The 26,107-nt window shown below is 40.0% G+C and overlaps 1 protein-coding gene across 1 annotated transcript; it reads left to right on the plus strand.

Moving 5' to 3' along the window:
* The first annotated feature begins 5,971 nt into the window (after positions 1-5,971).
* Positions 5,972-25,966, plus strand: LOC145507987 (uncharacterized). The gene is made up of 7 exons (XM_081495550.1): positions 5,972-6,057; positions 10,534-10,604; positions 11,071-11,149; positions 12,855-12,922; positions 18,864-18,990; positions 22,472-22,542; positions 23,109-25,966. Exons 1-7 carry the CDS (start codon positions 6,030-6,032, stop codon positions 23,223-23,225), a joined length of 561 nt encoding a protein of 186 aa, XP_081351676.1. The 5' UTR covers positions 5,972-6,029; the 3' UTR covers positions 23,226-25,966.
* The last annotated feature ends 141 nt before the right edge of the window (positions 25,967-26,107 follow it).

Genomic DNA, 26,107 nt, shown 5'->3' on the forward strand with positions numbered 1-26,107 from the left:
GACCTCTGACTCCCTCCTGCCACAGGGGCTTGCCTTTCATCATTTTACCTCCACACCTGCCTGCCCAGTCTGCACCCTCATCCCTCTTTTTCTTCTCCAGCTACCTTCACATTCATAATGCTTCTCTCTGCCTTCCTAGTTGCACCTGAGGACCATCAGGCTCATCCCTCACCAGTGTGACTAGCTCCTGGTCCATGTGGCAGCCAACCTGTGGTCTCCTTTTAACCTTCAATGACCCCGTGTTAAAAGTGGGCTCTGTCTGCATCAATTTACTAATTTATGTTTTAGGAGAAATCAACAATTTCATCAATATTTCCAAGTTCATTGGAAAAGTTATTTATGTTACTCTTGTACAATAAAAGCAAACCCATCCCTCATCTTAGCCCTCTTTGTTTCCAGTGTTTTTATACCAGGTTTTCCTGTCTTGTGTGAGATTTGTTTATATCATTAGTTTGTTCACTAGTCATTAGTTTTGTTGCGATTCTTCACTTTACTTTTCTGGTCAACTACTAATCTGATGAGGGCTTGCCAGGTGGTGCTGCTGCTGCTAAGTTGCTTCAGTCATGTCCGACTCTGTGCGACCCCATAGATGGCAGCCCACCAGGCTCCGCCATCCCTGGGATTCTCCAGGCAAGAACACTGGAGTGGGTTGCCATTGCCTTCTCTGGCCAGGTAGTGCAGGGGTAAAGAATTCCTCTGACAATACAGGAGATGTGGGTTCGATCCCTGGGTGAGGAAGGTCCCCTGGAGTAGGAATGGATACCCATTCCAATATTCTTTACTGGAGAATCCCATGGACAGGGTAGTCTGCTGGGCTATAGTTCATGGGATCACAAAAAGTTGGACACAACTCACTGACTGAGCACACACACACACACTGGTCTGATTGTGGTTGCTTATTATCAGTTGCATTGATGTATAATTTATACCTCACATATTCACCCACTATAACTATACATTTCAATATTTTTAGTGTATTATTGAGTTGATTAATCATCAACACAATCCAGTTTAAAATATTTCTACGCAGTGTCTCTTGAAATGAAGAACTAATTTTAATGTCCAATTTACCAAATTTTCTTTCATTACTCATGCTTTTTTTGGTATCATATCTAAGAATTCTACACATAATTTAAACTCACAAAGACTTTATCCTATGTTTTATCCTCTTAAAATAATTTTATCTCTTACATTTTTGTCTAGATTACATTAAAAAAAAAAAAGATAAGCCCACTGACAGGGAGAACATATTTGCAAATCATTTATCCAATAGTAGACTGATATTCAGAACATATAGTGAAATCTTAGAAATAAAAAATAAGACACAGTTAGAAATGACAAAATATTTGAATAGATATTTCTCCAAAGAAGATGTGTAAGTATACAGAAATGTATTCAGCACAGTTCATTGTTAGGAAATACAAATTAAATCTACAATGAGACTTCACTACACACTAAAATGTAGAAACAGATGTCAGAAGAGAGTAAAAGAGTAGAAATATACTTTATTCAGTTATGTCAAGTTTCCTGCCATTTCAGTTTTGGTGCCAAACTTAAGGAGAATGCCATTTTAAAGAGAGCTTTATGAATTCAGAATTGTGGGGAAGGTCCAGAGATAGACTATTGCCTAAAGAAAGACATTTGAATTTTCAGCATGACCCCATCAACCTTCAGATGAGCACAGAGCTAGAATGAACAAAACAGCCTTGACCTCATTCATCATAAGGCTTCCAAGGCTAAAAGGAAAAGTGATCACCATGCAAATTGTACACAAATCCATGAGTCCTTACAAGCATGTGCACTGCATGGAAAGAGAAGTGCAGGAAGCTGTAAGGGCGCGTAACCCATACATCCTGATGCGAGAATGCAGAAAGCATATCCTTGCTACAACAACATTGGAGGTAGACATCATTCTTTATTATCTGATAACCATTGTATATGGTTTCCTATGTGTTTGTGTTTACTTGCCAAAAGGTTTATAGTGGTGGAGGCAGGAGTTCAAACTGCAATTACCTCACACTTGACTCTATGTGAGGAGGCCACTGTTTCTGTCTCACATGTGTTGGAGCAGTACCTCTGCTACTGAGCACTTTTTTTTTTTTAATTAAAGTATAGCTGATGTACAATATTATATAAGTTGTTGTTGCTTTAGTCTCTCAGCCATACCAGCTCTTTTGTGACCCCATGGACTGTAGCCCACCAGGCTTCTCTCTCTCTGTCCTTGGGATTTCCAAGATAAGAATACTGGAGGGGGGAGTCAGTCATTTACTTCTCTATGGGATCTTCCTGATCCAGGGATTGAACCTGTGTCATCTCCTGTGTCTCCTGCATTGCAGAGATTCTTTACCACTGAGCCACCACCAGAGAAGCCCCGTTATATAAGTTACAGGTGTGCAACAGGGCTTCATAATTTTTAAATGTTATACTCCATTTACAGTTATTATATAATACTGGCTATATTCCCCATGCAGTACAGAATATCTTTGTAGCTTATTTTATACATAGTAGTTTTATCTCTTAATCCCCCATCATTATTCTGCTCCCCTTTTCCCTCTCCCCACAGGTAACCACTAGTTTGGTCTCTCTATCTATGAGTCTGCTTCCTTTTTGTTATATTCACTAGTTTGTTATGTTACTGCGATTCTACATATAAGGGATATAATTCAGTATTTGTCTTTCTCTGATTTATTTCACTGAGCATAATAACCTCCAAATCTATCCATGTTGCTGCAAATGGCAAATTTTCATTTTTTTATGAATGAGTAGTATTCTATTGTATGTCTGTGAATATATATATATATGTATATATATGAATATATATATATACATATATATATATATGTATAACAAACACACACATCACATCTTCTCTATTCCGTTCATCTGATGTTGGGCACAAGGTTACTTCCATATCTTGGTAATTGTAAATAATGCTGTTATGAACAGTGGGGTTCATGTATTTTTTTGGATATTGGTTTTGGTTTTCTTCAGGTATATACTTAGGAGTGGAATTGCTAGATCATATGGTAGCTCTATTTTTAGTTTTTTGAGGAACATTTATACTGTTTTCTGTAGTGCCTGTTGCAGTTTACATGCCCACCAACAGTGTGGGAGGGTTCCTTTTTCTCCATATCCTCACCAATATTTGTTATTTGCATACTTCATTGTGTGTATGTGTGTGTGTGTGTGTTTTAATTTGCATTTTCTTGATGATTAGCAATGCTGAGCACCTTTTCATGTGCTACTATCGAGAATTTTTAAACTGATATATACAGGTATAAATCTTAACACCTATGCAATTTCTTTTATATTATTTCCACTTAGATGTGGGTTTAGGCCCTTTCCTTTAACAAGAGTTGATACAGAGTGATGAGGGCTTACTTACCACTGTCAGATGTCCTGGAAATAACACTGTGTAATGTCCACGGTTAAACTTGAAAAGGCCATGAGCCACTCAGGTCAGTCTCTTGTTGGAGCCGTCCATCACCAAGAATGAGCTCTGCAGTCCTGACTGCCGGGATGAAGCCCAGGCCTCATGGGGAGGCTTCCTGAAGCTCCTCTAGCAAACTCAGCTTCCACTGCAGATGTGGCAGTGACGTTTCCTCCAGAGGAGTCCAGCTCCTAGTGTTAATGTCAACCCCAACTGATGAGTCTCCTCTCCTGAGATCCCAACATCCTAGAGCAGAGAGAGCCATCCCCACTGCGCCCTGTCTGAATTCCTCACCTTGGGACCAAAGTGGGTGTCACGTGCCATGACATGGGGGTTAGTTTATAAAATCATTTTATAGTAAAAGCAACTAGAAAACCACACTTGTGGAAATTCACAGATTACAACAGAACACTGATTAAAATCAGTGTTTTCTTCCTTCCCTATTCTATGGCTTTCTAGATGCTGTCTCTGGAAGTAACAACTGTTACTCCTTCCAGATTTTTTGATGAAACTACCAGATAACACTGATGCTCTGAGAAGCATTTTTCTAAAAGCTTTACCTACATTTACTCATTTACTCTTTGTTCTCAGGTGGTAGGTGGAAGGGGAGTCCTCTGCTTCATTCTAATTTCCTTCCAAAACTGGGTGTCTGAACTGTTGTGCTTTACCCTCTTTTGAATGACGTTCCTCCAATATATTTTGAAATACATTTCCTAAGGACATGCCTGGCTGTCTAGTGGTTAGGATTTTGCCTCCCAAAGCGGGGGATGGGGGTGGTTTCGGATTCAATCCCTAGTCAGGAGCTAAGATCCCCCATGCCTGGAAGCCAGAAATCCGAAAACATAAAGAAAAAGTGAAGCAATATTGTAACAAATTCAATGCATTAAAAAAAAACAAAATCCTGTTAAAAAAAGGAATACATTCACTAATTCTCTTTTTATTTTATTCCTCAATTTCCTTATTTATACACAGGCACACACATTTTCCATCAAGCTGGGAAGCACTAAAATTGCTCATTTAGAATAATGTAAATTACCTATTTTTTCCACTCTTAGTCATATCTCAGTTATTGTTTTACTTCATCAAGGACCCACTTAATCTGTTAGTTCAGATACTTGGAGGTGAGGTGACTCAGCAATGAAGTGCTTCCCTGCTGGCTCACAGAGTAAAGAATCTGCCTGCAGTGCAGGAGACACAGGTTCAATCCCTGGGTTGGGAAGACCCCCTGGAGAAGGCAATAGCTACCTACTCCAGTATTCTTGCCTGGAGAATCCCATGGACAGAAGAGACTAGCTGGCTATGGTCCATGGAGATGCAAAGAGTTGACATGATTGAGTGACTCACACTTTTTTTTTTTCCCAGCAATGATAAGGATTTGTACTCCACCTGGGCTTCCCAGATGGCTCAGTGGTAAAGAATCTACCTGCCAATGCAGGAGATACAAGAGACAAGAGTCTCATCCAGGTTGGGAAGATCCCATGGAAAGGAAATGGCAACCCACTCCAGTATTCTTGCCTTGAAAATCCCATGGACAGAGGAGCCTGGAAGACCAGAGTCCATGGGGTCACAAAGAGTCAGATACAACTAAACACACAGGCACACACACACAGTACAGGATTCCATACCTTGTAAGGGCGCCTACTTTGTTTTAATAGGGCAACTTTTCATCTTTCTCCTAAAGTTTTCACTTCTATGTTTTAGGGGGCTGGTCACTTATCCTATAGCCAGTGTTCATGACCATGAGAATGAAGTGTGTGATTAGGTGTTGAATTATGACCCAGAACATACATTTAATCCTGGGGTTTCAGGTTGTTTAAAATTACTCATTTAGAAAAGCAATCACTACACTTTCACCCAACCTACAAGTGAAAACACAGTGATTTGTTTTTGTTACTTGTGCAGTGAATAGCCAAGATTAACACATAATAACAGATAATTCATTAAATAAATTGGCAGAAATTGAGAGATAAGTAAGTCTGTATATTTAGGTGCATAAAGAGAAAAAGAAGTGATACATGTAGAGAATTAGAGAAGGATTTACATAATTTGATAAGTATATGCTTAGAGAGAGAATATGACAATTTGCAGTTGAATTTCAATTGATGCTGCTTTATATTTCAACTGGAACATATTTTAAATTATTTCATCTGGTGACTTAGAAATACTAGAAATGACAGGAGATTATATATATATATATATATATTAGGAATAGCATTCATTTTTTTCTCAAGGTGTTAGCCTTGTTCCTCTTCACCCTGAGATGTTCATAAACAACTATATTTGGGGAGCAGGGAGTTTTCTCTCATATAAATTATTTTCTAAATCAGAGAGGAATCTGTGAGCCTGGGATTCAGTTTCTGAAATAAAATGTTTGCTCTGAAAAGCCCATTTGTCCATGGAAACACACTTTCTGGATGATAGCAGTTGAACTCATCCTGTGCAGAGTCCAGTTCACTCTGAAAGTTCTGTGATGATTTGTCACCTTGGTAACGTGGTAATGCATATTCCGCATTCTGTATCAAGTGCCAGTTTGTGAGCTAAGAGGTTCAAATACGATGTCAAGGGAGGAGGACTCACCTTCAACCTTGAGAGTCTGAAAATGGGCAGTTTGAACTGTTGCTCTGGAGGTAGGTTCCTACTCATCCTCTGAAGGCTGTTTCTTCAAATAGGCTGGTTAATTTTTACTGAAGTTTGTTCCTCATCTTTTTCATTTCCATAACTCTAGTTTACCTACAGCATTATAAATGTATTTTATAGTTTTGTTTGATTTCTTAATTTATATTTTTTGATTCTTGTCAGCTGACTGCATTAAATATCTTTCTAAACTTAGAAAAATGTACAATATCCTAGTGCCAGTTTTGTACACACTCTACCAGAGAACATTCTACACTCTCCTGAAGCAGGAGAACCGTGAGGTCTCCGCAACAATGGACATTATAGGAAAAGGGAATTATAGCTCAACCCTTCTAAATGTAGCTTCCCAAATCTACAAGTACTAGAAGTTTAAATCAAGACTTTTATAAAAGAAATAAACTGGAATTTACTGGTGGGATTTCTATGGGTGGATGTGGGCAGGATCACTGTTTGGCTGTTGCCAGGGGATTTGATTAGATGGGGAAGTGCTGTTGGGTTAGTAAAATGAACTTTTGGTCATTGAGGGAAGGAGGGTCTGTCTGTTGATTCTCAAGGAGAATCTTGGGGTGCAGTCTCCAGGCTGTGAGTATGGAGATGACTTTCAAAAAGAATACGGGGCTCTGTTGTCTTCCACTACAGGGTCTAGAATATGATGAGGAGTTAATAGAGTCAGAATGTTAGTGAGGAAAGACTTGAGCTCCTGCCCATTCTTAGCTAACACTTGGTCCAGACTGCTCAAATCAGTTCTCAGTTCAGCTCTGAGATTTTCAGAATCACAGACTTAATTAAGCCACCAAAGGCCAGCACAGATGGCCACCTCCCCAGTTAACGCACATTAACTGCTCATCCAGACTTGGTCAGTGGAAGGGAAGCTAATTCTTGGTAGAGCCACCATGTGACATTTGGTTTAGAAAGTCCTGGGCTCTGAGACAAATTGACAGCCAAACAGACCACTGGCCACTCAGCAAGGTGACCTGGGCATTAAAAAGGCTGTTGTGACACAGTTGACCATGTGAAGAGTCTGTGGAGGATGGACAGAGTTGGAATCCTGTGGTCTTTGTGGGGGACTTTGCTCAGAAGAAGCTTGTATTTTGGATCAGGAATTGAAATATAGAGACAAATGGTGGAAGGAGGATTTGAGCTCATTTTTAGGCTGAGGCATCTTCTCCAGGGCATCAGCTCTCATCCACAGAAAACTAGGTGCAGGAGAATTTGAGAGATAGGGGCATTCATCATTGCATGACTCTTGGAAAGTCACTTGACCTCTCTAAATTCAATAGCCTCCAATGTACCATATGGGTTACAGCCCCCACTTTGTTCCCCCTTCTTCCCCAACAGGGCTGGGTGTCAGAGGAGGTAATCATAGATACTCTGCATGAGCTGTAAAGCCTTGTTTCTGTGAAAAAGCTGGAGTAAAGTTCCATCCCCACTTACTTGGGGCCATCCAAATGCCCTCTCTGCTTTCAACCACTGCTAAATGTCCACATTATTCTTGCCATCATTCAAGATTGAACACTTATAGAACATTTATGAACCACCAGTGCTTTACTTTTCTATTTATTTGTCTATCTATCTATTTATTTATTTCTCTGAATTGGGTCTTAGTTGTGGACATGGGATCTTTGCTGTGTCATGTAGATCTTTCGTTGCAGGGCACTGCCGTTCTAGTTGTGGTGCTTGGGCTCAGTAGTTGCAACATGTGGGCTTAGTTGCTGGAAGCCATGTGTGGGATCTTAATTCCCTGACCAGAAATCAAATCCTCATCCGTGCATTGCAAGGTAGATTCTCAACCACTGGACTGCCAGGGATGTCCCTCGTTTATTTTTCTAATATTTTAACTGTACTTAATCAATCTTAGCCTCATAATACTAAAAATAGGACATATTAACATTTCTCCAAGTCAGGACAGGGAACTGAAGCAAAGAGAGATCCAAATATCTTTTTCAGATACCTGCTTCTCCTAAATGGGATTTGAATCTGGTCCATCAGGCATGGTTGCCATGCTCTGCTGAGCTTCTACATCTCAGTTAAATAGAGATGTTTATATGCACAGCCAGTCTATTGAATGTTTTCAGTGCACATCAAACCACAGATCTTCTTAAGTCCACCTTGGATTCAGGAGGCCCTGCTAGGCATCTGGTGAGGAGGGGACCAGAGGATTGAATTGTGGATCAATGATTATTAGTTTTCCTGTGGTCTTGTGCCAGCAAGAAGTCAACAGCTGTCTCCATTACAATGCATTTCCCAGGATGCTTCACCCAAAAGGCCAGAAGAAACATCCATCAGGGGTCAAGAACATCAGCTTCCAGCTGGGTGAACAGGGTTGGTAGTTGGTCACAAAATAAGATGCACCCTATAACTGACCAAGTTGAAGGTACCATGGAAATTTTCTCATTAAGTTAACTCATGAATAATTATTGTAGCATGTGCAATTCCTCATATTTAAGAAAAAAAACTGAAATATTAAGCAATGTTCGTCTTCTATTTTATGTGTTCAAATGGCAACTTACTACATCAGTTGGTACTGTTTTAACTATGGAAAGAAAGATGCATTTTAAATTCAACATCTGGTTCATGTTTAAGAGTGAAGATGGTCTCTAGCTATGATTTGGACATTAACTAACTTTTTAACATTAGTTGTGATATGTTCCTCCCTGAAGCCATATTTCAAGATTTCTTTAAATTATTAGACTTTACATTGACATAATGTTGTACAGACAATGCAGAAAATTCTTATATCCTATCACTCCAGTTTCAGCTATCATATGTTACTCATAGATAACATATGTATGGTACATTTATTATAATTAGTTAGATAATATATTTTTAGTAATTAAAAGTCCATAGTTCACCTAAAATTCACATTTTGTTTTATTATATTCAATGCTATTTTAAGTATGCATAGCATTTATCACCATTATGGTACCATACAGAAATCTGTACTCTAATGTTCACAGTGTATTATTAGTACTCAAATGATAGAAACAACCCAAAGACTGTCATGGAATGAAATGATAAATGAAATATGATATATACTCATAATGCTATACTATTCAGCCATAAAAATGAATTAAGGATTGAAATATGCTACAAATGGATGGACCAAATAATACAAAAATATATTATAGCTAGTGAAATAAGGCAGGCATATAAAGACAAATATTGTATGATTCCAGTGCTTATCACTCAGCCATGGGATTCTCATTCATGAATCAAGGGTGTCCCTACATCTATGTCCATGCATGGAATTACTAGCAGGTCCAAGGGTCCAAATCCTGCCCATCATTATAAGGTGGGCTCAGTGGTCAAGGAACCCAGGGCAATCAAAGGTGGATTAACAGCCAACTTTGGCACAGTCATTAGTATGAAAGGTACCTTGGGACTCGCATCCTCCTGGTCAGCTCACAGATCCGGAGAGTTGTGTGGCCTTGTGTAGACACTGTAGGTTATATGTGTTGGTGCTACTGTCATTGCTTAAACGAGGACAAAAGCAGATAATGATTAGGGAGATATTTGATTGTACTGGGTGACATTACCATAAGCCTTACATCGATTAAACCCTGTAGTACACACTCAAGTTAGTCAGTTCAGTTCAGTCGCTCAGTCGTGCCTGACTCTTTGTGACCCCATGGGCTGCAGCACACCAGGCTTCCCTGTCCATCACCAATTGTGGGAGCTTGCTCAAACTCATGTCCGTGGGGTTGGTGATGACATCCAACCATTTCATCCTCTGACACACTCAAGGGAAGGTATCAAATAAATCTCACAGTGGAACTTGATAGTTAGTCTAGTGACCATGGCTCTTATAAATCTCCTGCATAGCTGGGTCAGAGACAGTTAGCATTCACCCTATGCTTCCTCTCCATAATGAACTGTCCCACTAAATGTATCACTTCTGTGATTGTGGACAGCCACTGACTCAGTGGACGTGCAAACATTGTTTGGAAAATGAAGACTGGGAAAAAAATACCACCTGATTGATAATAGCTATTTCAAATAGCTATTAGACTGAATTCAGTCCCTAACAGAGTTTGCTTTTAATCAAGAACAAAGTGTCAAAGAAGACTTGGTAAGTACAGTAGCTGTAACTGTGGATCCTGGGGAGGCAGTGATCTGGGAAGAAATCCAGAAGACAGGGGTGATTTACCAGAAGCTCTACACAGACAGAAGGGTCATGGGTCTCTGTCTTTGAAAGCTGGCATGCATTTTGGTGTTTCTTTTTTCCCCATTGGTTAGGTTATCATTAGTTAAAATGCAGAAGTTTTATTTCATTTCTTTCCTGCTCCTGTCCTTTGCTCTCCTTTATCCAGCAAAGAGAATGATTCAACCGCAGCTCAGTACATAGTTACTAACCTCCCACGTGCATACACACCACCCCATGTTCCCATCAAAAAAAAAGAAAAACAAAACACTGAGGGATTGGTGAGCAGCCTCACCAGTGTCCTGACAGCTACTTTGTGTCTCACTAGTTCCCCAGGAGGACCTGGTGGAGGAACTCCCCCCAGGCTGGAATGAGGAAGGAGAGCTGAGTACCCTGAAGGTAAGATCACATGTCTTTATCTGGGATGAGACCCTTGCTTCACTTCTTTCTTTTTTATTCAGTCAAATACAATTATAGTAGTCTGACAATGTATGTTATCACTGATATGTAAAATTTACTTGGTTGGGGGAATATTGAGGGTAAATCTATTATCAACACAGACCTGATTCAAAAGGACATGTAAAAAAGACAACATCAGTTACTACTGTATAATAGTAAGTACTTTCCTTAGCAGAAATTTTTTCTTCTTGAAAAAGAATTTTATAATGTTTGATCAAAGTGATACTGAGAGATCTTATGTGAAATAGGCCAGCCTTTTCAACAGGGGGTCTTCTCTGTCTTCTTTTGGAGCCACTGACTTAAAGAATTTTAGTTTTCTGAGGACAAAAATAAGATCACAGAAGACTTAGTGCAGAGAACACAAGATGCTGACACCCTCACACTGTTTTCTTCTCTCTAAACATAGGTGCATGGAACAGCCAAAGAGATTGCTTCATATACAAATATCTACATCCCTCTGCTCAGATACCTTCAAAATTATGAAGGTGGGGCTCTTTGCCACCTCTAGTTAGAGAGGAGCCCTGAATTTGGGTTCCTACAGGTGGTGAGGTCTGGGGATACAGAGCAAGAGATTGATATCCCAGGAAAAAGTGCTTGCCCCAGTGTCTCCAGAAGCAACTTCATCATTTAGATGGTGTGGGATTTTGTGAATGAGGGTGTTTGGAGGTTGGGGATGGGCTGAACTCACATAGTGTGATTGTAAATCTGCCTGTCTGTGTATTTTCTCAGGAGATATTTGCTACTAGACAATAAACCCATCAATTTTCTTTGCAAAAAATCTTATCACCACTGCACACACTCTGTGCATTCCCTCTTATGCCTTCAACATAACTCTTTCTCAGGTTTAATTTGTGCTCCCTTTAGTTGGCTGGAGATGGTACAGAGATCGATGTTCTTAGCTTTTGATCTCTTAAGTGGAAAAGACAAACTGAAAATCCAGGGCTGGGTCTGAGTGCAGATGCTCTGGATTCCTGACCTGCCTTTGTCAGTGAGACGAGTGATCCTCAGTCATGGAGCAAGGGGTCCCTGCTCCATGTCCATGCCTGGAAGTGCTATCCGCTCCAGAGTTCCACACCCTGCCCTTCATTATAAGGTGGCCCCTGTGGTCACAGAACCCAGGGCAGCTACTGGGGGGATTAATGGTTGACTTCGGCACGGTCATTAGTGTGAAAGTTACCTCTGGATCCTCATTCTTTTGTCAACTCACAGAGAGTTGTGTAGCTTCATGTAGACAATACAGGTCACATCCATCAGTGCAGGTGTCAGAGCTTAAACTAGGCACAAACAGATCAGAATCAGGAAGACGTGTTATTGTATTGGGTAGCATTGCCATAAGCCTGTCGCTTGGTGAAATCCTGTAGTGCACACCCAAGGGACAGTGGCAACTAAGAACTCAAAGTAAAACTTGATTGTTAGCCTGGTGACCATGACCATGACTCTTGCTGAAAATCTCCTACCTGGTTGGTTTAGAGATGGTTAATGCTTACTCTGTGCTTTCTCTAATCAGCTGTTCAAATAAACATATGGTCCTTGTGAGAATGGACAGCAACTGACTCAGAAGACATGCACAGGCTGTATAGAAAACAAATATTTATACAAAAATATAGTATTATTGATAGTGGCTATATTTAAATGGTGGGATTTCAGTATTATCAAATCTTGTTTGTTTGTTTTTTTTTATTTTCTTTAAGACAAGTGATCAGTGAATTAATAGAATAGCATACATTGCCCAGGCCTGAATTCAGTCCTCTAAGAGTTCACTTTTAATCAAGTACAAAGTCCCATAGAAAACATGATGTAGTAGCAGCAACTGTGGATCCTAGATAAAGAGTGATCTGGGAAAAATCAAGAGACAGTGGCAATTTAGCAGGGGCTCAAAAGAAGCAGTAGGAGTCATGGGTTTCTTTCGGTGAAAAGTACACACATTTTAGAGTTTTCCTTTTTTTTGAGATAGAGTAGTTCGTGTTGATTAGGTTCCTCTTAGCTAGAAAGCCAAAGCTCTGTTTTCATTTCCTTCCTCCTCTACTTTCTTTCCTCCTCCAAAGAGGATGGATGAACACAAGTTCAGCCCATGCTTATTAAACTCTCACATCCATACACACCACCCCATGTCCACACAAAGAGAAAATCCCCTGAGTGATTCCTGAGCAGACTCACCAGTGTTCTAACAGCTACTCTCTGCCCCTCTAGACCTCACTGAGGACCTGCCAGTCAACCCACCTTGTGACAAGACAGAAGAGACTGGGTGTTTATCCAAGGCAAGCTGTTTTTTCTTTTTTTTTTTTTTCTTCTTCTGATCTGAGATAGAATTACTGTTTCATTTCTCTTTCAGTAGAATTAAGTTATGAGTCTTTGAGGGTATTTATTCCAGATAGAGACAATTCCGTTGGTTGAGATATGTAGAGTGAGAGTCTGATTACCAACTCAGGATGCCTCAGTCTGCAGGATATTAAAATTGTTAGCATCCATTACACCCTATAGGGTACAGCATTCTCTCTCCTGCAGTAGCCTTTTCTCTAGGAAAAGAATTCTGCAATTTGCAACCCAAATGGACTTGGAAGTTCCATCCTCCTGGCAAAGGTCTTGCCTTTCATCCTGAGTACCAGTGCTTTGATCTTGTTGGGTTCCCTGGACTCCACCACTGCTCCTCATCAGGTTTTCTATTCTCTCCAAATGAACAAAGATTGTGCATCAGTATGATATTATCCTCATAGTGTCTTCTGTACTTGCAGGTGGCCGTTTCAGTATGTGAAAGTGAGATTGTTTTCTAGAATCATTCACTTGGGGAGAAAAAACTTAGTAGATGAGAAAGTTGGGGCTTTCTCACTGGTTTTAGTGTAGAGGCCAAATTGATTCTAAATTCCTTCTGGGAATGAGTATAGAGGCCCTGGTGATAGAAAGTAGCTTATAAGTAGAATAATGTGGAGGATTACTGTAGTTCCAGGAAAAAGCTGTATTATGGTTAATAGTGTAGGTTTGTGTCCATGGAACTAGGTATGTCTCTATGTGTAAAGAGTAGAGTGATTCTTTGTGTGTGTGTGTGATTTTTTGTGTGTTGTGTTTTCCTCAGTTTATGTTACCCTAAACATCACTGTTACTGGTGTCAACTTCCCACCCAAAATTCACATCACCATTGCACTATGAATGAGTATCTATATAAGAATTAAAGTATATACATTCACTGTATGCTTGATATTATACCAAGTGAAATCCTTTAACCTGGAAGACAAATCCCATCACTCCCCAGGGAAATGTTTACAAGATTCTTTTTAATTTGTATTAATTTTTTTTAATTGGCTATGCTGGGTCTTCATTATTGCACAAGCTTTTCTTTACTTGTGGAAAGCCAGGGCAACTCCAGTTATGGAGTGTAGGCTTCTCACTTCCATGACTTCTTTTGTTGCAGAGCATGGCTTCTAGGGCTCTTGGGCTTCAATAGTTTTGGCACGTAGGCTCAGTAGTTACAGCTTTTGGGCTCTAGAGCATGGGCTCAGTCATTGTGGTGCACTGGCTTTCATGCTCTGGGGCATGTGAAATCATTCCAGACCAGGGATCCAGCCTGTATCTTTTGGATTGGCAGGTAGATTCTTAACCACTCAGCCACAAAGGAAGCCTTACAGGAGTGTTAATGAGCAAAACTGTTTCAGAATCCCCCTTATTGTGTCAATCACACTTTCATTTAATAGTAAATCTCATCTCTTAGTAGGCCTTATAAAGTTTTGATTGGTCATGATTCATCACTCTGCCACTTCCCTCACTCAAATTCTTTCCTATTAGAGGCTCCAAATGAATCCTCCCCCTTCACCCATGGCCCCCAGTACTGGGGAGGCTCCTTCCTTCTGCAGGGAGCCCCTGGTGGTACCCACACACCACACCCAGTTCTGGAGGAGTCTGACAAAGAAGGAGCCTCCAGACATAGATGCAGGAAGTTCAGTCCAGCTTTGCCTCTTAAATTTTGAAATGTCTAGTCAGTCCTGTTAACTCAATCCACCCTGTTGTTCAGCACAGCTCTAGAACTTTTCCATCTTTCTATTAAAATTGTATAATCATTGAACAGACCCTCCCTGTGTCAACCTCCTTCCAGCTCTTGGAGCCACCATTCTACTTTCTGCTTCTCTGAGTTTTCCTTTGGATACCTCAGGTAAATGGAATCGAGCAGTGTTTGTCTTCCTGTGACTGGCTAATTTCAGTCTTACCAATATCCTCCTGCTTCATTAATTATTTCAAGTGACAAGATTGCCTTCATTTTTAAAGACTGAATCACACTCCAGTGTATGCATACACCATATTTTTTTTATTAATTTATCTACCTGTGGACACTGGGCAGTTCCTCTATATTGGTTGTTGTGTACAATGTGGCAATGGATATGAGATTGTAGGTATCTCCTGGATATTCTAGTTTTATCTCCTTTGTACATAAACTCAAATAAATTATTGCTAGATTTTATGATAAGTCTCTTAATTTTTTGAGGGACTTCCAAACTGTTGCATAATGGCTATGCCATTTTCCATTCCAAGCAACAGGGCACAAAAGTTCCACTTATCTATATCCTTGCTAACATCTGTTATTTTCCTTTTATAATACATATCCTGAAAAGTGATAGCTCTTTTTGACTTGATTTCCATTTCCCTGATACTTAGTGATGTTAGGCACTTTTCTTATGTATATTGATCATTTCTATGAAGAAATGATATTGAAGCTTTTTACACATTTTTTAAACTCAGTTATTTTGCCTGCTGTTGTTTTGAAGTTAAGTTGTAGTACCTTCTTATATATTCTGGATTTGTATCTATGTGAGAGTTGGACGGTGAAGAAAGCTGAGCGCCGAAGAATTGATGTTTTTGAACTGTGGTGTTGGAGAAGACTATTGAGAGTCCCTTGGACTGCAAGGAGATCTAATCAATCCATCCTAAAAGAGATCAATCCTGGGTGTTCATTGGAAGGACTGATGTTGAAGCTGAAACTCCAATACTTTGGCCCCTCATGCGAAGGGCTGACTCATTGGAAAAGACCCTAATGCTGGGTAGGATTGGGGGCGGGAGGAGAAGGGGACGACAGAGGATGAGATGGTTGGATGGCATCACCGACTCGATGGACCTGGGTTTGGGTAGACTCCGGGAGTTGGTGATGGACAGAGAGGCCTGGCGTGCTGCAATTCATGGAGTCGCAAAGAGTCAGACACGACTGAGTGACTGAACTGAACTGATCCTTTATTCAAAGTTTGCAGATACTTCCTCTCATTCTATAGATTGTCTTTCTGTTGATTGTTGAAGAGACTATCCTTTTTTTCCTTGGTAATTTTAGAACCTTGGCAAAGATCATTTGGCCACACATGTGTCAATTTATTTGAGATTCCTTTCTTATGGTTCATTGGTCTCTCTTCCTGTTTTGTTGCTGGTAGAACACTGTTTTGACTGTTGTGGCATTCTTATGTGTTTTGAAATCAGGAAGCCTTAAGGCCCCATTGATCTTTGCCCTCAAGATTGGTTTTGTTTTTTTTTTCCTTTGGGTTTCCTCTGGGTTATATAAATATTAGTATTTTGGGATTTTTTTTCCATTTCTATAATAATGTCAAGAGATTTTGTGAGTGGTTTATGTTGTTTGGGTATTTCCTTGGGTGGTTGTAGGCAGGATCACTGTTAGGTTGTTCCCAGGGAGTTTGATGAGACAGGGCAGTGCTGTTGGGTTAGTAAAATGAACTTTTGGTCATTGAGGGAAGGAGGGTCTGTCTGTTGATTCTCAAGGAGAATCTTGGGGTGCAGTCTCCAGGCTGTGAGTATGGAGATGACTTTCAAAAAGAATACGGGGCTCTGTTGTCTTCCACTACAGGGTCTAGAATATGATGAGGAGTTAATAGAGTCAGAATGTTAGTGAGGAAAGACTTGAGCTCCTGCCCATTCTTAGCTAACACTTGGTCCAGACTGCTCAAATCAGTTCTCAGTTCAGCTCTGAGATTTTCAGAATCACAGACTTAATTAAGCCACCAAAGGCCAGCACAGATGGCCACCTCCCCAGTTAACGCACATTAACTGCTCATCCAGACTTGGTCAGTGGAAGGGAAGCTAATTCTTGGTAGAGCCACCATGTGACATTTGGTTTAGAAAGTCCTGGGCTCTGAGACAAATTGACAGCCAAACAGACCACTGGCCACTCAGCAAGGTGACCTGGGCATTAAAAAGGCTGTTGTGACACAGTTGACCATGTGAAGAGTCTGTGGAGGATGGACAGAGTTGGAATCCTGTGGTCTTTGTGGGGGACTTTGCTCAGAAGAAGCTTGTATTTTGGATCAGGAATTGAAATATAGAGACAAATGGTGGAAGGAGGATTTGAGCTCTTTTTTAGGCTGAGGCATCTTCTCCAGGGCATCAGCTCTCATCCACAGAAAACTAGGTGCAGGAGAATTTGAGAGATAGGGGCATTCATCATTGCATGACTCTTGGAAAGTCACTTGACCTCTCTAAATTCAATAGCCTCCAATGTACCATATGGGTTACAGCCCCCACTTTGTTCCCCCTTCTTCCCCAACAGGGCTGGGTGTCAGAGGAGGTAATCATAGATACTCTGCATGAGCTGTAAAGCCTTGTTTCTGTGAAAAAGCTGGAGTAAAGTTCCATCCCCACTTACTTGGGGCCATCCAAATGCCCTCTCTGCTTTCAACCACTGCTAAATGTCCACATTATTCTTGCCATCATTCAAGATTGAACACTTATGGAACATTTATGAACCACCAGTGCTTTATTTTTCTATTTATATATTTGTCTATCTATTTATTTTTTTGTCTGAGTTGGGTCTTAGTTGTGGCACATGGGATCTTTGTTGCATCATGCAGATCTTTCATTGCAGGGCACTGCCTCTCTAGTTTTGGTGCTTGGGCTCAGTAGATGCAACATCTGGGCTTAGTTGCTGCAAGCCATGTGTGGGATCTTAATTCCCTGACCAGAAATCAAATCCCCATCCATGCATTGCAAGGTAGATTCTCAACCACTGGACTGCCAGGGATGTCCCTCGTTTATTTTTCTAATACTTTAACTGTACTTAATCATTCAAAAAAGAACTAAAGAGCCTCTTAATGACAGTGAAAGAGGAGAGTGAAAAAGTTGTCTTAAAGCTCAACGTTCAGAAATCTAAGATCATGGGTTCTGGTCTCATCACTTCATGGGAAATAGATGGGGAAACAGTGGAAACAGTGTCAGACTTTATTTTGGGGGGTTCCAAAATCACTGCAGATGTTGATTGCAGCCATGAAATTAAAAGATGCTTACTCCTTGGAAGGAAAGTTATGACCATCCTAGATAGCATATTTAAAAGTGGAGACATTACTTTGCCAACAAAGGTCCGTCTAGTCAAGGCTATGGTTTTTCCAGTAGTCATGTATGGATGTGAGAGTTGGATGATGAAGAAAGCTGAGCACTGAAGAATTGATGCTTTTGAACTGTGGTGTTGGAGAAGACTCTTGAGAGTCCCTTGGACTGCAAGGAGATCCAACCAGTCCATCCTAAAGGAGATAAGTCCTGGGTGTTCATTGGAAGGACTGATGTTGAAGCTGAAACTCCTATACTTTGGCCACCTCATGCGAAGAGCTGACTCATTGGAAAAGTCCCTAATGCTGGGAAGGATTGGGGGCAGGTGGAGAAGAGGACGACAGAGGATGAGATGGCTGGATGGTGTCACCGACTCAATAGACATGGGTTTGGGTAGCCTCTAGGAGTTGGTGATGGACAGGGAGGCCTGGTGTGCTGCGATTCATGGGGTTGCAAAGAGTCGGACATGACTGAGCGGTCGAAATGAACTGAACGGAATCATTCTTGGCCTCATAATATTAAAAATAGGCCATATTAATATATTTCCAACTCAGGACAGGGAACTGAAGTAAAGAGGGATCTATATGTGTTCCCCAAATATCTGCTTTTCCAAAATGGGATTGAATCCAGCCCATCAGGCATGGTCCCTATGCTGTGATGAGCTTCTATGTCTCAGTTAAATAGAGATATTTGTCTGCACAGCTAGTCTGTTGGGTGTTTTCAGTATACATAAAACTACATATTTTCCTAATTCCACCTTGGATCAGGAGGTCCTGCTAGGCATCTGCTGAGGAAGGGGACCAGAGGATTGAATTGTGGATCAATTATTATTAGTTTCCATGTGGTCTTGTGCCAGCAAGGTGTCAACAGCTGTCTCCATTATAATGCATTTCCCAGGATGCTTCACCCAGAATACAGGAAGAAACATCGCTCAGTGGTTCAAGAGCATCATCCTCCACCCGGGTGATGAGGTTTCATGGTTGGCCACGAAATAGGGTGCATCCTATAACTGACCCAGTTGAAGGTACCATGAAAATTTTCTCATTAATTTGACGCAAGAGTAATTATTCTAGTGTGTTCAGTGCCTCATATTTAATAAAAAACTGAAATATTAAGCAATGTTCTTTTTTTTTTTTTTTTATAAATTTATTTATTTTAGTTGGGGGCCAATCACTTCACAACATTGCAATAGTTTTTGCCATACATTGACATGAATCTGCCATGGGTTTACATGTTTCATGTGTTCAAATTGAAACTTACTACATCAGTTGAGACTGTTTTATCTGTGGAAAGAAAGATGCGTTTTAACTTCAACATCTGATTCATGTTTAAGAGTGAAGATAGTCTCTAGCTATGGTTTGGACATTAGCTAACTTTTTAACATTAGCTGTGATATGTTCCTTCCTGAAGCCATATTTCAAGATTTCTTTAAATTATTAGACTTTATATAGAACAGGATTACATTGACATAAAACTTGTAAAAATAGTACAGAAAATTCCTATATCCTAGCCCTTCAGTTTCAGCTATCATATGTTACTCAGAGATAACACATGTGTGGAAGGTTTATTACAATTAGTGAGATAATATATTTTTAACAATTAAAAATCCATAGTTCACCTTAGATTCACAGTTTTTATTGTTACACTCAATGATATTTTAAATACTCACAATATTATTTATCACCATTATGGTACCATACAGAAATCCCTACACTACTGTTCACAGTATATTATTAGTACTCACATGATAGAAACAACCCAAAGACCATCATGTGATGAATGGATAAAAGAAATATATATATACTCATAATAGGGTACTATTCAGCCATAAAAATGAATTAAGGATTGAAATATACTACAGGACCAAATAATACAAAAATGTATTATTGAAAGAATACAACAATTACTGTATAATTGAAAAAAGTGGCTAGTGAAACAAGCAGGCACAGAAAGACAAATATTGTATGATTCCACTGGTTTAATGTACATAGAACAGGCAAACACACAGAAACTGGAAATAGAAATTAACAAAGCCAGGTGGCAAGAGGGAAGGTGGATTATGACTTAATAGGTACAGAGGTTATATTGGATCTGATGAAAAAGATTTAGATGTATATGGTGTTGATAAGTACACAGCATCGTGAATATAGAAAATGCTACATAACTTTTTAATTATTAAAAGTTATGAAAATAATAAATACAATGTATCTTTGATCACAATGCTCAACTGCTAAGTTGTGTCTGACTGTTTGTGAGCCCATGGACAGCAGCACACCAGGCTACCCTGTCCTTCACTATCTCCTGGAGTTTGCTCAAATTCACGTCCATTAAGTCGATGATGCCATCCAATCATCTCATCCTCTGTGACCCCTCCTTTTCCTCCTGTCCTCAATCTTTCCCAGCATCAGGGCTTTTTCAGTGAGTCTGTCCTTCACATCAGGTTGCCAAAGTATTGAAGCTTCAGTATCAGTCCTTCTAATGAATATTCAGGGTTGATTTCCTTTAGGATTAACTTGTTTGATCTCATTGTTGTCCAAGGGACTCTCAAGAGTCTCTTCAGCACCACTGTTCTAAAGCATCAATTCTTTGGCACTCAGCCTTCTTTATGGTCCAAGTCTCACAAATGTACATGACTACTGGAGCATAGTGTGATTTTTTTTTTTTTTAATTTATTTTAGTTGGGGGCTAATTACTTTACAATATTGTAATAGTTTTTGCCATACATTGACATGAATCAGCCATGGGTTTACATGTGTTCCCCTTCCTGGACCCCCCACCCACCTCCCTCCCCATCCCATCCTTCTGGATCATCCCATTGCCCCGGCCCTGAGCCCTTGTCACATGCATCGAACATGGAATGGTGTTCTGTTTCACATATGATAATATACATGTTTCAATGCTATTCTCCCAGAACGTCCCACCCTCACCTTCTCCCACACAGTCCATAAAATTGTTCCATGCATCTGTGTCTCTTATTCTGTCTCGCATATAGGGTTATCGTTACCATCTTTCAAATTCCATATATATGCATTAGTATACTGTATTGTTGTTTTTCTTTCTGGCTTACTTCACTCTGTATAATGGGCTCCAGTTTCATCCATCTCAGTAGAACCGATTCAAATGTATTTTTTTTAATGGCTGAGTAATATTCCATTGTGTATATGTACCACAGCTTCCTTATCCGTTCGTCTGCTGATGGACATCTAGGTTGCTTCCATGTCCTGGCTATTGTAAACAGTGCTGCGATGAACATTGGGGTACACGCGTCTCTTTCAATTCTGGTTTCCTCGGTGTATATGCCCAGCAGTGGGATTGCTGGGTCATATGGCAGTTCTATTCCCAGTTTTTTAAGGAATCTCCACACTGTTCTCCATAGTGGCTGTACTAGTTTGCATTCCCACCAACAGTGTAAGAGGGTTCCCTTTTCTCCACACCCTCTCCAGCATTTATTGCTTGTAGACTTTTGGATAGCAGCCATTCTGACTGGTGTGAAATGATACCTCATTGTGGTTTTGATTTGCATTTCTCTAATAATGAGTGATGTTGAGCATCTTTTCATGTGTTTGTTAGCCATCTGTATGTCTTCTTTGGAGAAATGTCTGTTTAGTTCTTTGGCCCATTTTTTGATTGGGTCGTTTATTTTTCTGGAATTCAGCTTCAGAAGTTGCTTGTATATTTTTGAGATTAATTGTTTGTCTGTTGCTTCGTTTGCTATTATTTTCTCCCATTCTGAAGGCTGTCTTTTCACCTTGTTTATAGTTTCCTTTGTTGTGCAAAAGCTTTTAATTTTAATTAGGTCCCATTTGTTTATTTTTGCTTTTATTTCCAATATTCTGGGAGGTGGGTCATGGAGGATCCTGCTGTGATTTATGTCGGAGAGTGTTTTGCCTATGTTTTCCTCTAGGAGTTTTATTGTTTCTGGTCTTACGTTTAGATCTTTAATCCATTTTGAGTTTATTTTTGTGTACGGTGTTAGGAAGTGTTCTAGTTTCATTCTTTTACAAGTGGTTGACCAGTTTTCCCAGCACCACTTGTTAAAGAGATTGTCTTTTCTCCATTGTATATTCTTGCCTCCTTTGTCGAAGATAAGGTGTCCACATGTGCGTGGGTTTATCTCTGGGCTTTCTATTTTGTTCCATTGATCTATATTTCTATCTTTGTGCCAGTACCATACTGTCTTGATGACTGTGGAACTGGAGGAATCAACCTGCCTGACTTCAGGCTCTACTACAAAGCATAGTGTGATTTTTAGTGTTTCCCTTCGTCAGACTGACAATTACAAGTCAATCAGGGTCCCCTCAGCTAGAACGTTAAAGGCTCTCTGACTCATTTGTGAAATGTTCATCTCCTTAGCCTTCCTCTACCCATGAGGAGGGTTGTCCAACAGATCTCAGCCCACACTTATTAACCACCCACATCCATACAATCCCCCCACATGTCTGCATTAACAACTCCTTCCCGATCAGCATCACAGATGTCCTGACAATTCCTCTATGTCCTCCTAGAGCTCCCTGACAACCAGCTGGAGGAGGTATCCAATTCAAAGTTGGAGGAAGAGGCTCTGCCCACCTCTGTGGTAAGTGCCCCTTATTTATCTGAGATAAAACCTTTGCTTCATGACTTTATTTATTTATTTTTTTTAACTGTAAGACTTTATTTTTTTCTCTCTCTTTTTTTTTTAATAAATTTATTTATTTTATTTGGGGGCTAATTACTTTACATTTACTTTATTTTTTTAGCTGAATTCAGATAAAGTTTCAAAATGTTCAAGACAACTGGTATATATAGGTTTTAATTTGATGGATGAATGTTGAGTCTTACCCAGCAGATAACTTACTCAAAAGGAAATTTTTCAAAAATGGTAACATAAATTTAAAACTGTAGTCAGGAACAGTTTCCTCAGCAGAAATTGTTCCTTCTTGAAATAAAATTTTGTAATTGTTGGTCAAAAAGGGCTGGAGAGATCTTCTAGAAAAAGCTCCAGCCTTCCCCACAGATGTCCTCTATGTTTTCTTTTGGAGCTATGGACTCAACAACACTTTCCCACTTGGTTTTATGAGAACAAAATGAGAATGAAAGACCTGAATGAACGGTACTCAAGATGTTGAAACCCTTACACTCTTTTCTTCTCTCTACTCACAGGCATGTGAAGCAGCCTATGAACACAGTGAGTATTCAGGGAACGTCTTTCGTCTGAGGAACAATCTAGCTGAGGAAGGTGGGGTTCTCTTGCCAGCTCTGGTTCGAGAGGTGCCCTGATCCTGGATTCCTATGGGGGTGAGGGCTGGGGGTGCAGAGAAGAGACTGATCTTCCAGGAAAAAACAGTGTCTGTGTTCTATCGTCCCTGGGAATAACTACATCATTTAGACGATGCTGGTTTGTGTGAATCAGAGTTAGGGGCCCATGTGTGGGCCCATGTGCTGTGACTTTGAAGCTCTGTATGTGTGTGTTTCCTCAGGACATGTTTCCCTCTTACACAGCACAAGTCAACTGAGAACTTTCTAAACACTTCTCATCACACTGCACCCTGGCTACACATTACTTTATTCTTTCCTCAACTCAGCCATTCCTCAAGTTTGGTTAATATTCATTTTCCTCAGATGGAGATGCTGCTAAAAAATGGCCCAAGCTCTTGACCTCCTAATTGGAAAAGCCAAACTGAGAACCTCGGGGTAGTCCCAGTCTGTCTGATCTGGACCCCTGATCTGAACTTATCACTCAGCCTTGAAATCCTAGTCATGGAGCAAGGGGGTCCCTGCATCTATGTTTATGCCTGGACATACTAGCAGCTCCAGAGGTCCAAACCGTGCTGATCATTATAAAGTAGGCTGAGTGGTCACAGGATCCAGGGCAAGCATAGACAGATAACAGCCAACTTTGGCACAATTATTAGTGTGAAGACCCCTCAGGACTCATATCCTCCTGGTCAGCTCACAGATTCTGAGAGTTGTGTGGCATTGCGTAGGCATTGTAGGTCATATCTATTGGTGCTACAGTCATTCCTTAAACAAGGACAAAAGCAGATTATCATGAGGGAGATATTTTGTTGTATTTGGTGACATTAACATAAGCCTAACATTGATTAAACCCTGTATCACACACTCAAGGGAAGGTGTCAAATAGATCTCACAGTGGAACTTGATAGCTAACTTGATAGTTAGTCTAATGACCATGACTTTTGTTGTAAACCTCTTCACAGCTTGGTCAGAGACAGTCAGCATTCAACTCATGGTATCTCTCCATAATGAGGTGTCCCAAAAATATATGACTTCTGTAAGTGTGGACAGCCACTGGCTCAGTAGCCATGCAAACTTTGTTTGGCAAATAAAGACTGGGAAAAAATATCACATGAATGATAACAGCTATTTGGAAAGGTAGATTTGAATTCAGTTCTCTAACAGAGTTTGCTTTTTATAAAGAACAGAGTCTCATAGAAGACTTGTTAAGTACAATAGATATAACTGTGGATCCTGGGGAGGCAGTGATCTAGGAAAAAATCCAGAAAACGAGAAATTTAGCAGAAGCTCTAAACAGGCAGGAGGATCATGGGTCTCTGTCATTGAAAGCTGGCATCCATTTTAGTGTTTCTTTTTTCCCAAACGGTTAGGTTACCTCTAGTTAAAATGCAGAAGGTTTCTTTCCTTTCTTTCCTGCACCACTCCTATGCTCACCTTCATTCAGGAAAGAGGATGATTCAACAGCAACTCAGTTCATAGTTACTAACCTCCCTCATGCATACACTCCACCCCATGTCCCCATCAAACAAACAAAATATTGAGTGATTTGTGAGCAGCCTCACCTGTGTCCTGGAGTCTATTTTGTGTCCCTATAGCTTCCCATGAGAACCCAGGGGTGAAACTGCACCAGGCCTGGGCTGAGGAACAACCTCTGAGTACTCTGAAGGTAAGCTCACCTGTCTTTATCTACATATTCAATCTACAGATTCAATGTGATCCCTATCAAATTACCAATGCAGCTTTCACAGAACTCGAACAAAAAATTTCACAATTCATATGGAAACACAAAAGACCCTGAGTAAACAAAGCTGTCTTGAGAAACAAGAATAGAGATGGAGGAATCAACCTTCCTGATTTCAGATTATACTACAAAGCTACAGTCATCAAGACAGTATGGTACTGGTACAAAAGCAGAAATATAGACCAATGAGACAAGATAGAAAGCCCAGAAATAAACCCATGCACCTATGGGTACCTTATTTTCAACAAAGGAGGCAAGAATATACAAGGGGGCAAAGACAGCCTCTTCAATAAATGGTGCTGGGCAGCTACATGTAGAAGAATGAAATTAGAACACTTCCTAACACCATACACAAAGATAAACTCAAAATGTAATAAAGATATAAATGTAAGACCAGAAACTATAAAACTTTTATAGGAAAACAGGCAGAACACTTGATGACATAAATCAGAGTAAGATCCTCTATGATCCACCTCCTAGAGTAATGGAAATAAAAACAAAAGTAAACAAGTGGGATCTGATTAAATTTAAAAGCTTTTGCACAACAGGGTGCAAATTCAACCTTCAGAATGGGAGAAAATAATAGACAAATGAAACAACTGAAAAGGATTAATTTCCAAAATATACCAGCAGCTCATACAACTCAATGTCAGAAAAACAAACAACCCAATCAAAAAGTGGGAAAAAGACCTAAACAGACATTTCTCCAAAGAAGACATGCAGATGGCTAACAAATACATGAAAAGATGCTCAACATTGCTCATTATTAGAGAAATTCAAATTAAAACTACAATGACATATCACCTCACACTGAACAGAATGGCCATCATCAAAAAGTCTACAAACAATAAATGCTGGAGAAGGTGTGGAGAAAAGGGAACACTCTTGCACTGTTGGTGGGAATGTAAATTGATACACCCACTATGGAAGATGGTATGGAGATACCTTAAAAAACAAGGAATAAAGCCACCATAGGACTCAGCAATCCCACTCTTAGGCATGTACCCTAAGAAAACCAAAATTGAAAAAGACACATGTATCCCATTGTTCATTGCAGCACTATTTACAATAGCTAGAACATGTGAGCAATCTAGATATACATCAACAGATGAATGAATAAAGAAGTTGTGGTACATATACACAATGGAATATTACTCAGCCA

Source organism: Giraffa tippelskirchi, chromosome 5, assembly GCF_054371585.1.
Source record: "Giraffa tippelskirchi isolate mGirTip1 chromosome 5, T2T-mGirTip1v1.2.pri, whole genome shotgun sequence".
Classification (NCBI taxonomy): Eukaryota; Metazoa; Chordata; class Mammalia; order Artiodactyla; family Giraffidae; genus Giraffa; species Giraffa tippelskirchi.